This window comes from Hypanus sabinus, chromosome 5, assembly GCF_030144855.1.
Source record: "Hypanus sabinus isolate sHypSab1 chromosome 5, sHypSab1.hap1, whole genome shotgun sequence".
Classification (NCBI taxonomy): domain Eukaryota; kingdom Metazoa; phylum Chordata; class Chondrichthyes; order Myliobatiformes; family Dasyatidae; genus Hypanus; species Hypanus sabinus.
In genome coordinates, this window is record NC_082710.1 from 12041170 (window position 1) to 12056495 (window position 15326).

General features: G+C 39.5%; 2 protein-coding genes across 9 annotated transcripts in view; one reads left to right on the forward strand and one right to left on the reverse strand.

Moving 5' to 3' along the window:
- The window catches only part of xrcc4 (X-ray repair complementing defective repair in Chinese hamster cells 4), a 388378-nt gene extending 387575 nt beyond the window's left edge, over positions 1-803 (reverse strand). For 6 of the 7 annotated variants that reach the window (XM_059969369.1, XM_059969364.1, XM_059969363.1 and 3 more), the window contains exon 1: positions 677-787. Coding sequence is in view for 1 of the 7 variants with exons in the window: in XM_059969365.1 (XP_059825348.1) it covers positions 677-689 (13 nt within the window). In the remaining 6 variants the exon portion in view is untranslated. Of the gene's footprint in view, positions 1-676 lie in introns of all 7 variants that reach the window. The other variant, XM_059969365.1, reaches the window with a different exon arrangement.
- Positions 804-1049: 246 nt separating this feature from the next.
- The window catches only part of tmem167a (transmembrane protein 167A), a 45615-nt gene continuing 31338 nt past the window's right edge, over positions 1050-15326 (forward strand). Inside the window, exon 1 of one of the 2 annotated variants that reach the window (XM_059969370.1) lies at positions 1050-1190. In XM_059969370.1, coding sequence (XP_059825353.1) covers positions 1188-1190 — 3 coding nt within the window. In that variant the 5' untranslated portion in view covers positions 1050-1187. Of the gene's footprint in view, positions 1191-1289; positions 1314-15326 lie in introns of those variants that run through there. The other variant, XM_059969371.1, reaches the window with a different exon arrangement.

A 15326-nucleotide genomic window follows, 5' to 3' on the forward strand; every position in this document is an offset into this window, starting at 1 on the left:
AATGTACTCAGCATTTTTCCAGAATTTGGTAATCAAGAACAGGAGGGCATAAACTGAAGGCTAGAGCAGAAGATTTTTAAGGGACCTGAAGGCATAAGATTCCTCATTATTCAGGGCATGAAGGTTATATGGGGAGAAGACAGGAGACTGGGGCTGAGAGGGAAATGGATCAGTCATGATGAAATGGCAGATGGAGCCAAATAGCCTAATTCTGCTCTTATATCTTGTCTTTTAAGATGGTTTTTTTAATATAGAAACGGTGGTATCGACTGCAAGGGGAAGTAATTGAGGCAGGTACAAGAACACTTTTTAAAAGCCACTTTGACCTGGATTTTAAAGGTTTAGAAAGCTATGGGCCAAAAGCTGGCAAATTGGACTAGCTTGGATGGGTCATCCGTCAGCAGTGACTAGTAGGGCCGAAGGGCCAGTTTCTATGATGTACGACTCTATGGCAGGTATGATGGCTCGAATGGTCTTTCTACTTTTCGTATTTTCGAAGATTTATTGGTGTTCTCGATCTCAGAACAAGTCCTGTAGGCTGAAAACTTTCTGTCAAATACAAACTCCACCCCCGCCCTCTGGCTGAGGAACCACAGCCTAAAACTCTGTGGGTTAATCAGCCCCGATGTAATTCAATGACCGCATTTCTGACAGCCACTTCAGCTCCTGTTTGTACCTTTGATCGCCATGCCAGAGGCGAGGGTTTCAGACGGTTAAATAGCCCTGACGGCCCCGTTCACATTTACCGCCGAGCTCTCACCGCAGCTGCTTCATCAACTTAATGCGCAACTGCCAGCGTCCACCAATCATGTGACAGCCCCCGCCGCTGGCGACCACCAATGCTGTCACGGTTTCCATCGGCGTCCACCAATCCCGTCACAGTTCCCACCATCCTCCGCCAATCCTATCAGAGCTCATGAGGCCAGCAGTCACCAATCCGGTCACAGCATTGCCCCTGCCTCCGCCGGCTTTCACCAATCCTGTTTCAGCTCCTAACTCCTTCCACCAATTCTGTCACAGCTCTCTCCGCGATGACGTTTTACTCCGACTGAACGCTCTGCAGCGCGGATCGGCTGGAAGTCGGGACTTGTGGAAAACGTCATCATAGTGTGGGGTTGCAATCGCAGCCCCGAGGAGAGGAACTTCCGGCTCTGGCGGAAATGTGATGTGGCTATGAAGTACGCAGGATGGTGAGTGCGGCTTCGTCATTTGCTCCTGAGGAAGGCCTGTGCAGCTTAATTCCGATTTGGTGGTGGTACTGCAGTGTGGCCACCGCCAACCGTTTGGCTTAGTGGGTATTTTCGGTGGGGATGGTAGGTGGCATCGTCAGTGCGAGAGGTGGGAGCTTCCAGGGTGAAGGATGTTTCCTTAGTCAGGTTTATTATGTGTGTCGTAAAATGTGTTGTTTTGCAGCAGCAGTACAGAGCAGACATAAATTTACTATTGATTACAAAATAGATAGTTCATTTTGCAAAGTCATGAACACGAGATTCTGCAGAAGCTGGAAACCCAGAGGAGCTCAGCAGGTCAAGCAACAGCTATGGAGGGGAATAAACAGCCGATGTTTCGGACCGAGACCCATCATCAGGACCGGAAAGGAACGGAGCAGACCCCAGAATAGGAAGGTTTGAGGACTATAAGCTGGCAGGTGATAGGCGAGACCAGGTGAAGAGGAAGATGGGAGGATGAAGTAAGCTGGTAAGGAATAGCAAAGCAGTGTTCATAGTTTCAGGAATTTGATGGCGGAGGGGAAAAAGTTGTTTACCTCAGCAAGTAATGATCCTCCAAGGGGACCAATGCCCGACGCAGGAACTAAAAGCTGATAATTATTAGAGTTATTAGGTGCCATGCAATGTCGTTTTCTCGGGATCAATTACATTGCTACAAATACCACAATTATTTCGTTCTCCTTTACGCCTGTGCACAGGAAATGACATTAAGCAATCTTAAATCTCGAATTTCAGGCTTTGATGATCTCCTTCCAGTTTTCTTGGTACAAGATTAATAAATGTACTGAAAACTCTGAATTGCCCAGCAGATGAGCTGGGAGGTGAACTCAAGATAGTTTCTGGGCATAAATTAATGATTATTAAATAAAGCTATTAATATGCTTTACGCAGTTCTTAATTTTAGACTAGTCCTGTCATTTGTAAATGGTATCAGTTCAGCATTTGACTGTTTTCTAATGTGTTAATTTCCTTTATAACACTACATGATAAATGTGTGCCAGTTTAGTCCAAAATTGTCTTTCTGTTTGTAATGGCCTCGCAGAGGTCGTAACTAGACTTCTGTGGCTCTGGTTTGCCAGCCCTAAATGGCATTGATCTAGCCCTCGACATATTTGACCCCTCTCATCAGGCAGAAGGTACAATAGCATTAGGACAAGAACTGTGAGAATGGGGAAAGAGCTTCTTCCCCTCAGGCTGTAAGATGACTGAACTCCCTGCCACCGTCCAGGTCTCATCACGTATGAAACATCAGTAGCATTATACTGTTTGCTTTTTAAAGTGTTGTAAATGCACCTTATTATTTGTTAATGTATTTGTAGTAGTATTACTTTGTGTGTTTGAATTATATTTACTGTGTTGTGCACCTTGATCCAGAGGAACTTTTGTCTCATTTGGAGGGAGACGTGTATACAGTTGAATAACAGTAAATAATAACTTTATTTTGATAAGCTTAAGGAACACAGTAAATATAAATAGATAAGATTAACGAGTACATGGACTGACAGGAAGTGATAAAGTAGTATTGGTGGGTGGGGGTGGAGGTTTTGATCAGCCTGACAGGTGGGAGAAATAACAATTTTTGTGTCTGGTGGTCCTGGCATGGATGCTACCTAGCCTGTTCCCTAACAGGACTGCATTTGTAAGCAGGGTGGATGCGATCCTTCATAATATCAATGGCTTTTTTCTACCACCTTTCTGTATATATGTCCTTGATGGCGAGTATAATTATGGGAGTTATTAGGTGCTATGCAATGTCATTTTCTTGGGATCAGTTACATTGCTACAAATGTTGAAGTTGAAAATGCTGAAATGCTAATGGTGCTGAAGTTACTGGCTTGGCCACAGTAATGCATTTGAATGTATTCAGGTTCTGTTGTTGTAAATTGTCATAGCATGGCCAAAATGTTATTAGTCGCAAGTCAGCCCATACCAGTTGGTTGTCTAGCTATATGCAGGCATGACTCCTTCCTTCAATGAAGAGCTCTGAATGGAATTGACTATATAACATGGAATATAACAATACAATACAGGCCCTTCAACCAATAATGTTGAGCCAATCTTTTAATGTAAGACCAATCTAACCTTTCCCTTCCACCTAGCCCTCATTTTTCTTTCATCCATGTACCTATCTAAGAGACTCTTAAATGTCTCTAATTTATCTGTTTCTACCACCACCCCTGCCATGGTGTTCCATGCACGCACCACTCTCTATATAGAGGGGAAAAAAAACCTACCTCTGTCAGCCCCCCCCCCCCCCCCCATACTTTCCTCCAATCACCTTAAAATTATGCTCTCTTCTATTCACTATTGCAACCCTGGGAAAAAGTCTCTGGCTGTCTATTCGATCTATGCCTCTTTATCATCTTTCAAATCACCTCTTTCACTCCAAGGGAATAGCATTGTGCAATTATCAGCAGATAAGATTCGAGACTGTTTAGTGTCATTTCCTGTACACATGCTAGGAGAACAAAATAACTTTTACTTCGGATCTGATGCAAACAACACAAGATAAAGAACACAATGATAATGAAAGCACTATACAGAAATACATAAGAGCTTGTATACATTCATTTTATGTCCATAAAGTGACACTAAGCTTTATATAAGGTGACTGACAGGAAATAAAGGCGGAGTTTTGGATGGAGGTGTTGATCAGATGCTACATAGCCTTCCCCCCGATGGGAATGGGACAAACGGTTCATGAACAACTGATTTTAAGGCATCAGTGATCGGCGTTTACTCCTTCTGTCAGTAGAAACAGATCCATTGGGTGTAGTAGCTAAGCTACACATGAACACCAGGAGCTGGACTTGGTTGTCAGAGGCTATTTATGACACACGTCATTGGGAGCATTTATAGGTAGTGGCAGCATGTTCCCATTAACACCTCGGCTATCCAAAGCTGGAGTCCTATTATCTGAAGACAGACACCCAGTGATTCAGGAACAGCTTCATCCCCTCAGCCATCCGATTTCTCAATGGACGTTTGAAGACTATTGTACAACTTTTTAATTTCTATTTTTTTACTACATATTTATTTCTGTAATTCATCCTTTTTCTATTATGTATTGCATTTACTGCTGCTGCAAAGACAAATTTCAAGTCATATGCTAGTGATATTAAACTTGATTCTGAATTTGGTTCAAGAACCTGATGATTGAGGGGTAATAGCTGTTTCTGAATCTGGTGTTCTGGGTCCTGAACCTTCATTTTCAATCTTTTTATTATTGTTATTAATATCAACAAAATACAATTGATACATAGATAATGGGATTACAAACATACTCATTTCAACTGCACATGAAAGAATACATAAGTAATGATTACAGTATAAATGAGTATTCCCAAATCATGAACGATACAATATATAAATAAACAAGGCAATTCTAGGTATATCATAATAAGTAATTAAAAAAACAGAAAAAAGAAAAATAAAAAAAATATGCAAAAAAAACTAATCTAATAGCTAATAAGGAGGAAAAAAGAAAATCTGACAAAAGAAAAAAAAGGCTGTTTATAATGTCTCACAAAAATACAGAATCATCTGTGTCGTCAACTCCGATCCTCTCAACATATATAAAATCAAAACTGGAAAATCAAATAGGCTTGAAACAGGGTCATATTACATCATACGAAAATATTGAATAAATGGTCTCTATAGCTTTTCAAATTTAATAGAAGTATCAAATACACCACTTCTAATTTTTTCTAAATTTAAACATAACATAGTTTGAGAAAACCAATGAAATACAGTAGGAGGATTAATTTCCTTCCAGTTCAACAAGATAGATCTTCTAGCCATTAGTATAAGAAACGCAATCATTCGACCGGCGGAAGAAGACAAATGAAGTGAGTCCATCATTGGTAAACCAAAAATTGTGGTAATAGGTTGGGGTTGTAAGTCAATGTTCAATACCCGCAGAAATAATATCAAAAATATCTTTCCAATATTTTTTCAAAAGCGGACACGACCAAAACATATGAGTTAAAGACGCTATTTCAGATTGACATCTATCACAAATAGGATTTATATAGGAATAAAAATGAGCCAATTTATCCTTGGACATATGGGCCCTATGTATGAACTTAAACTGTATTAATGAATGTTTGGCATATATAGATGATGTATTAACTAATTGAAGAATTCTATCCCAATTCTCAATAGGAATAATAAGGTTAAGCTCTCTTTCCCAATCATTATTTTCATTTATATTTATCATTATTATTGTTATGAGCTGAGAGACAACATCTGCCGGAAGTAAATTCTTTGTATGTGCACAGGTACTTGGCGATTAAATTCTGATTCTGATTTTTTGTCTTATAAAGGGGCTCTGAACGTATCTTCATAATTATATTATAAAGTTTTGATATAAGCCCTTTTTGAAAGGGGTTTAATTCAAACAAACTCTCCAAAATACCTGAAGACACAAAATTTGGAAAAGTAGGAAGTACAGTATTTAAAAAATTCCTAATCTGTAAGTATCTAAAAAAAATGAAATCTACGCAAATTATATTTGTTAGATAATTGCTCAAAAGACATAAAACAATTATCCAAAAATAAATCAGAAAATCGCAGTAATCCCTTAGTCTTCCAAGCTGAATAAGCTCGGTCTATAATTGAAGGGTGGAAAAAAACAATTGGATACAATAGAAATATTTAAAACAAATTGAGTCAACCCAAAAAATTTCTGAAATTGAAACCATATACGTAAAGTATGTTTAACTATCGGGTTGTCAATTCGTTTCGGCGATTTAGAAAGAGCAAAATGGAGAGAAGTCCCCAAAATAGAACCCAGTGCAAAACCTGTTACCGATTTAATTTCCAGGCTCACCAAATGAAGGCTAAAAGATCCATCCCAATCTTTCAACCAACATATCAAATATCTAATATTAACTGCCCAATAGCAAAATCTGAAATTAGGCAATGCTAGTCCACCTTCCTTCTTTGCCTTCTGTAAGTATATTTTACCTAACCTGGGATTTTTATTCTGCCATATATATATATATATATATATATATATATATATATATATATATATATATATATATATATATATATATGAAAAATTTTTGAATCAACATTAATAAAAAAAAAAGATTTCGGAATAAAAATTGGTACCGCTTGAAAAATATATAAAAACTTAGGTAAAATAACCATCTTGATAGCATTAATCCTACCTATCAGAGATAAAGATAATGGTGACCACTTAGTAAACAAGCATTTAATCTGATCAATTAAGGGTACAAAATTAACCTTAAATAAGTCTTTATGGTTTTTTGTAATTTTAATCCCTAAGTAAATAAAAGAGTCATTAACTAATTTAAAAGGTAAGTTTCCATAGATTGGGACCTGTCTATTTAAAGGAAACAATTCACTCTTATTAAGATTTAATTTATACCCAGAAAAGTCACTAAATTGAGCCAACAATGATAAAACTACAGGAATAGATTTCTCAGGATTAGAAATAAATAATAATAAATTATCTGCATACTAAGATAACTTATGAGTATCTGTCCCACGATTAATACCAAGAATATCCTGTGATTCTCTGATAGCAATTGCCAAGGGTTCTAAAGCAATATCAAATAATAGTGGGCTAAGAGGACAGCCTTGTCTAGTGCCCCGAAATAAATGGAAAAAGGGAAATCTTTGATTATTAGTAAACGCTGAGGCTACTGGAATAAGATAAATCAGTTTAATCCGGGAAATAAATGTCAGACTAAAATTAAATAAGTATGGCCATTCAACTCTGTCAAATGCTTTCTCCGCATCTAATGAAATAATACATTCTGAAATATTATGTGAAGGAGTTTACACAATATTCAATAACCTCCTAACATTAAAAAAAGAATAACAATTTTTAATAAAACCAGTTTGATCTTCCGAAATAATTTGGTGTAATACCTTCTCCAACCTGGATGCAAGTAACTTGGAAAAAATCTTGGAATCTACATTCAATAAGGATATTGGTCTATAGGGTGCGCAATCAGGGTCTTTATCTTTCTTCAATATTAAAGAAATGGAAGCTCTATAAAAAGGTTGTGGCAAATTGCCCAATCTAATTGCTTCTTCAAAAACCTTACACAACCAAGGAGAGAGAGTAGCGGAAAAACATTTTAAAAATTCTGCTGTGTACCCATCCGGACCAGGTGCTTTCCTTGAATTCATGGAGGAAATAACTCCTTTGATTTCTGCATCAGTCATAGGAGTTTCCAATAATGAAAGATCATCTGGTGATAATTTTGGGAAATTCAATTTCCCAAGAAAATCACACATGGTACCACAATCCTGTGTCCTGAACCTTCTGTACCACCTTGCAAGGCAACAGGTGCCGATGGCGTACCTGGTAAGGCTCTGAAAACCTGTGCCAACCAACTGCCAGGAGTGTTCAGAGACATTTTCAATCTCTCATTGCTACAGTCAAAAATGTCCACTTGCTTCAGAAGGGCAACAATTGTACCAGTGCCCAAGACGAGTACAGGTACTCCCCGCTTGGAGTATTGTCAACAGTTTTGAGTTCCATGTCTCAGAAGGATGTGTTGTCATTAGAGAGTCCAGTGGAGGTTCAGAAGGTTGATTCCAGCAATGAAGGGATTAACATTTGAGGAGAGTTTAGTTTGGGCCTGTTCTCACTGGAATTTAGAGCAGTGCAAGGGGATCTCATTAAAACCTACAGAATGTTGAAAGGACTGGATAGAGTGGATGTGGAGAGGATGTTTCCTCTGGTGGGGGTATCCAGAACTAGAGGGCACAGCCTCAAAATTGAGGGATGACCTTTTAGACCAGAGGTAAGGAGGAATTTTTTTTTTGAGCCAAAAATGGTGAATCTTTGGAATGCTCTTGAGGCAGACTATGGTGAAGGCCAAGTCCATGGGTATATTTAAGGCAGAAGTTGATAGTTTCATGATCAGTCAGGGCATCAAAGGATATGGTGAGAAGGCAGGAGTACAGGATTGAGAATGATTAGGGATCAGCCATGATGGAATGGTAGAGCAGATTTGATGGGCTGGATGGCCTAATTCTGCTCCTATGTTTTATAGCCTAAGAGTAGTGTGAGCTGCCTAATGACTATCGTCCAGTAGCACACACAATAACAGTGATGAAGTACTTTAAGAGATTGGTTATGGCTAGAATCAACTTGTGCCTCAGTAAGGACCTGGACCCACTGCAATTTGCCTATCACGATCTCCCTGGCTGCCATGTAGCTTGGATCATCTGGACAGTACAAATACCTAATCAGAATACTGTTTATTGACGGGAGCTTAGCATTTAACACCATCGTTCCCACAGTTTTGAATGAAAAGCTCCAGAACTTGAGCCTCTTTACCACCTTCTGCAACTGAATCCTCGACTTCCTAACCAGAAGACCGCAGTCTGTGTGCATTGAAAATAAAACCTCCACCTCGCTGACAATTAGCATTGACGCACTTAACCATGTGCGTTTAGCTCACTGCTCTACTCTACACGCACAGCTCAAATACCATTTATAAAAATGCTGATGTTCCAACCATTGTTGGCAGAATCTCAGATGGTGAAGAGAGGGCATACGGGAACAGGATAGATCAGCTAGTTGAGTGGCATATGATATTAAACCTGATTTGGATTCTGATTCCTGATGGCAGCAGCCATGAGCATACCTGTTTGGTGGGTCCTGGATGACGAAAGATGCTTCCCTGTGTGCTCTGTGTAGATGTGCTCAGTGTCGGGGATTACCTGTGATGGACTGAGCTATATCCACTACATTTGTAGGATTTTCCATTCAGGAGCAGTTTGTGTTTCTATTACCAGACTGATGTAACCAGTCAATATCCTCTCCACCAGAAGTTTATAGAAGTTTGCCAAAGTTAACATGTTCACAGTATGTAACAAATGGCATTATTTACTTCAACACAGTACTCAGAATTGACAATGCTTTCTTTAAATTGCACTTCTATAGTGGGAGCCACCTCTGCATGTTCAAATTCCTTGGCTGGGGCAAATTAATTGACATAATATCAATCCATTAATTCAAGTCACATTGGTGCAAATTACTGGATCTTATTGCTCAGATCCTGGATTCGATTTACTAGGATGTTACCTGGGTTTCAGCACTTAAGTTACAGAGAAAGGTTGAACAAGTTAGGTCTCTATTCATTGGAGCGTAGAAGGTTGAGGGGGGATTTGATCGAGGTATTTAAAATTTTGAGAGGGATAGGTAGAGTTGACATGAATAGGCTGTTTCCATTGAGAGTAGGGGAGATTCAAACGAGAGGACGTGATTTGAGAGTTAGGGGGCAGAAGTTTAAGGGAAACACGAGGGGGTGTTTCTTTACTCAGAGAGTGATAACTGTGTGGAATGAGCTTCCTGTAGAAGTAGTAGAGGCCAGTTCAGTTGTGTCATTTAAGGTAAAATTGGATAGGTATATGGACAGGAAAGGAGTGGAGGGTTATGGGCTGAGTGCGGGTAGGTGGGACTAGGTGAGATTAAGAGTTCGGCACGGACTAGGAGGGCCGAGATGGCCTGTTTCCGTGCTGTGATTGTTATATGGTTATATGATGCAGGACAGTTAGCACAACCCCATTTGGCTTTTAGTCTGTGGCCCATTTACAGATTGCTAAACTGAAGACAACTACTTGCTTCAATTAATATATGCTATACTTACATAACTCCAGAATAATCCCTAACATTACTGTCCTACAGAAGCAAAGGGCTTTGTAATGCCAAAGAGGGCCAGATGCAATGGTTGATGCTGTTCCCTGCATTCTTCAGAAAAGCTGGATGATGAGGAACCCTTCCCTCATGAATAGTGCATTTTCTTTATCACATGTAGGCCTGGGAGGCAGAGGAATAATCTGTAAGGTTAGACTTTACAAACCTTATAAAAACAACAAAAAGTTGAGTTTATTGTCATATGCATAATGCAGAGGGCGTACAAAAGTTCAGCGCTGATTGCTGTCAGAGAAGGAATCTGTGAGTGGCCTATAGCTTGTGGCTCACTATGGCTTTTCTGCCTCTGGTGTTCCTCTCTTTTAATGAATGTCAGTGATATTGGAGGATGGGATCATGGTTCTTTGTGGATTGGACTATTAAGTTTATTGACTGGACTTTTTCAGACCAATGGTTTTTATGTTCTGTGATTTATCACCCGTTCCTTTTCCACTTGTCTGAGGGGAGGCTGTTTGGACATTAATGTTCTGTTAGATTTTTTTTGTGTGGTGGAGGGATTGGGGTATTTTGGGGTTGATGTTCTTGTTCCATTTTGTGTGGGGAGACAGTTTGGGGATGAACCGGGATCCCTTTGTGCAGTTGGGGGTGGGGTTGGGTTTTATGTTTCTTGCTGAATAAATTTCATGTTCTTTCTTTGTTTTGTGGCTATCTGGAGAAGACAAATTTCAGAGTTGTATATGGATACTTGATAAATGAACCTTTGAACTTTTGTACATGTGTGCACCAATGCAGTGGAAAAACTTGTAGCAGCATCACAGGCACATTGCATCATATAAGCAGTATTAAACACAAGCAAATTAAATATAAATAATTAAATGACAAGAGAAACACAATTAGAATAAAAAGAAGTAAATCGTAGCACTAACAATCAAGAGTGGTCATAGTGTTTCTAAATTGTGTGATTGGGGTTGTGCTATGGTTGGTTGAAGGTAAATCACTGTTCTTGAATCTTGTGCTGTGGAAATTGAAGGTTCTGTACCTGTTTTCCAATGGAAGTTAGACAAAGCTGGCATGGTGCAGATGGTGGGTTCTTTGGATATTGCCTTATTGTGGTAGTGCCACCTGTACTTTCAGTGATGTGCCCGAAGGATGAGAATGCAAGTTTGAGTGGGTAGGCAGCTGTTGTGGGTGGAATTGTTTTTGAAACCGGAGGATACGAGGCAGATGTTAAAAATGTTTGCCATGTGGTTAATGGGGCAGCTGTAGACTGCAGGAAGACATCAATAGACCAGACCAGTTAGGTGGACCAAAAATTAACAAGTGGAATTCCAGTCCAAGTAAAGGTGCAGTGCTGGTGATTGCTGTGTTGAAAGTCAAAAATATGGCTCAAAAATGGGCCATATTGCAGGTTTCACTAACGCAAAGCAACATCGTCTGCTCTTGCCAAGAGAAATGTGTGGAAAAAGGGTCCTGGTACAGGTTTTAACTCGGACAATTCTTTTCCTCTCACAAATACTTGAGCTTATCCAGCAGAGTGTTGCTCAAAATATGTTTGTTTATTTACCTTTCTGCACATAAAATCCATGAGTGAATCTTATTCCTTAGCTTAAAATTTTGGGTAGTGATTTGTGAATTTTGTAAAGGCAAGTTTCCGTAACTTGAATGGCTTTAACTTGGGGATTCCCAGAAAAGGTTTTGGGAAACTAGACTAGAGAAAGTAGAATAAATGGTTGGATATGGGGAGATTTGGGAGAATCTGGGAGTTCAGGTGCTTGAAATAAATAGGTATGAAGCGCTGGAGATTCGGCGGAGTTGGGGGAGTGGGTGTCTTTATTAAGAAGGGTAAAGAGATTAAAAACTGAGATTGTGGCTTAACATTGTGGTACCATCAGTTGAGTAGTGCTTACAGTTATGCTCACTTAAAGGTATGGTGTTGGAATAGGGAGTGAAATTATTAACAAATAAGAGAAAATCCGCAGGTGCTAGAAATCCAAGCAACACACACAAAATGCTGGCGAAACTCAGCAGGTCAGTCAGCGACTTTGAAAAAGAGTAAACATCCAAAATTTCAAGCCGAGATGCTTCATGAGGACATCAAGTGTTTTGCTAGAATTAAAACATTCTATGATTGGGTACACTGGATTACTTTCTTTGAGTAGAGGGTGCAAAGGGAAGATTTAATAAAGATGTAGGACTAGGTAAGACTAGTGGGAAAGGTAGGTGACTCATGGAGAGAGTGACCTAACATGCTGGAGGAGCTCAACAGGCCAGGCAGCGTCAATGGAAAAGATTAAACAGCCGATTTTTCGGCCAACCCCTCTCATCAGTCCGAATAAAAGATCTTTGCCCAGAACGTCGACTGGTTACTCTTTTCCATAGATGTTTCCTGGCCTGCTGAGTTCCTCCAGTATTTTGGGTGTATTACTTTGATTTCCAGCATTTGCAGATCTCTTGTTTATGATTGGTAGATCAGAAATTTTTAAATGAGGTGAAGGGAGAAGCAAAAATGTGCTTGCAGTAGATAACTTTGAACCATTTAAAATGCGGACCTATTGCTTGGTGTATTTCTTCTGATGAATAAATAGGTTCTGAAAAGCTCTAAATAGCCTATTGTTAGCTGGCATGGGTACCATGGATTAAAAGTCTTCCTGCTTTACTACAAATGACTGATTCCACAAATTGGGCAAATTTCCACTCAGTAATGTGTAAGTTAGTGTTGTAGATGCAAAGGAGAAGCTTGGCTAAAAATGAAACTATACTTGTTGAACATTGAAACCAAAATGTTTATTGACCGTGCTTGGTTTGCTGGTCCATTTCTTGGTATCATGAGGAACCCAAATGGCAGTGTTGGTATGCATCCAATTTAAGAAAAAGTCTTAAAAGAATCATTAGTTTGACACTTGTGGGTGAAGTGGTTGTGATAACTTTGCATTTTTGTGCTAGGTTGTGTCAATGTGCATAGAACTGCTGGTTGTTGAATTGTCCTTCACAATTTATTTGGACCTGTAGTGATGTGTAACCTAGAAACACCAGTAAACAGAAAAAAAACTTGGCATAATAGTTTCCATAAAAAGAATAGCCCTTTCTAACATACCAAACTGGGGGATTTTGAGTTGGATTGAGCACAATGTCAAAATCCCAAAATGCATCTAGACTTTTCAGAAGAATGAGGGCCTGCTTTATTTTCCAAAATGTTGCTTTATTTCAAACAATTACCTTGTTTAGACGTTGAAAGTGCTAGCATATCTTGAAGTTCATAAAATAGTAATCTTTTTTTCACAAGATACTTTCTCTTCAAAGTTGCAGAACAATTATAGCTTTGAATATTGGTCAGACTCTGCTGAAGTAATAAGCTCTGAAAATGAGGTAAATGTCAGATCTAGTTCATAGTAACACAGCACAGAAACAAGGCCCTTCAGCCCAACTCATCTATGCCAACTGATGTGCTTTCATGTGCTAATCCCATTTGACTACATTTGACTCGTATCCCTCTAAACCTTTCCCGTCCATGAACCTGTCCAGATGTCTTTTAATCATTGTAATTGTACCCAGCTCTGCCAGTTCGTATGTCAGCTTATTCCACACCTTCTGTGCCAATGATCACATCGATCATTAAGGGATCCTATTCTCTCCCATTTGTCCTTTTGTTCTTGGTATCCTAATCAAATCTCTTGGGATTTTCATTTGGTCCTGTTTATGCTGTCCAGATTTTCATATCTAGTGTACGCTTTCATTTCTTATGAATGATTTGCCTGATCCCATCTGGGTGCACTTGACCCTTGGCTTCCTTTTTCCTGACAAGAGTGTCAATACCCCTCATCGGCCAGGGTTGTATAATCCTGTCAGCTTTGCCCCTTATTCTAACAGGAGCTTGCGGTCTCCGAGCACCTTCATCTCACTATTGAAAGTCACCTACTTACCTGCCCAATCAACCTTTGCAAGTTGCTATGTAAGACCATCAATATAATTAACGTTACTGATTATTACCTGATTCGAAGGAAAAGGTTGAATAGGTTAGGGCTTTATTCGCTGGAACATAGGAGAATGATGGGAGATTTGATAAAGGTATACAAAATTATAGATCGGGTAAATGTATGCAGGCTTTTCCCGCTGAGGTTTGGTGAGACAAGAATTAGAATTAGGTTTATTATCACTGGTATGTGTCATTAAATTTGTTAACTTAGCAGCAGCAGTTCAATTCAATACATCATAATAATAATAATAATAAGTAAATCAATTACAATATTTATATATTGAATAGATAAAAATTCTTGCAAAAACCAGAAATAATCTATATTTAAAAAGTGAGGTAGTGTTCATGAGTTCAGTGTCCATTTAGGAACCGTCTGGCAGAGGGGAAGAAGCTGTGCCTGAATTGCTGAGTGTGTGTTTTCAGGCTTCCATACCTCCTAACTGATGGTCATAAGTTAGGGGTAAAAGGTGAAATGTTTAAGGGGAACATGAGGGAGAACTACTTCACTCAGGGTGGTGCAAGTGTGGAACAAGCTGCCAGCAGAAATGGTGGATGCGGGTTCAATTTCAACATTTAAAAGAAATTTGGATAATTACATGGACAGCAGGGGTATGGAGAGCTATGGTCCCGGTGTGGGTCGATGGGATTAAGCAAAATAATAGTTTGGCATGGACTAGATGGGGCCAAAGGGCATGTTTCTGTTGTGTGGTTGTTTAGTGCTCTGTGACTCTATAGTCCCATTGTCTTCCCCTACAAATACTTCATCCACTTACCCAGCCTCTTCCCCAAGAGGAGGTTGAGAGTTCTCATCTATATATTGCTTAAGAAATCTTCCCAGAGCATATCTAATCCCTTTAGCTCTGTGGTAGGTCCAGTTAATGTTGGGTAAGTTAAACTCACTGATGTTACAACTGTATTATTCTTAGAGCCATCTGCGATTTCTCTACATATTGGCTTCACTGACTATTGGGGGGAGGGTCTTTTGTACAATCCCATGAAGGTGATCACCCCCTTCTTATTCCAAGATCTACCCCTACCCATATAGCCTCATTGGATTTTCTTCATATTATCCTGTGTCAGTGGTGTCAAGCTGAGTACCATAGCCAATATAGTACATGGTAACTGAGAAAGACAACAAAAGTCACAATCACAAGCTCCCCATCATTCAATCACAGGCACCACTGAGGCACAGAGGCAATGCCTCTGGCAGAGTGGAGTGACAAAGCAACCTCTTGCTCAATGTCAGCAAGGCCAACCAGTCATCATCAGGGGATCAAAGGTGGAGCGAGTCTGTTACCATTTCAGAAGACGTGTCTTGGGCCAGTACGTAAGTGCAATTATGAAGAAAGTACAGCAGCACCTTTACTTATGAAGAATCAACATGACATCTACAACTCTGACAAACTTCTATACATGTGTGGTGGAGAATTTATTGACAGGTTGCATCAGCCTGACTTGAAAGCACAAATGACTTTGA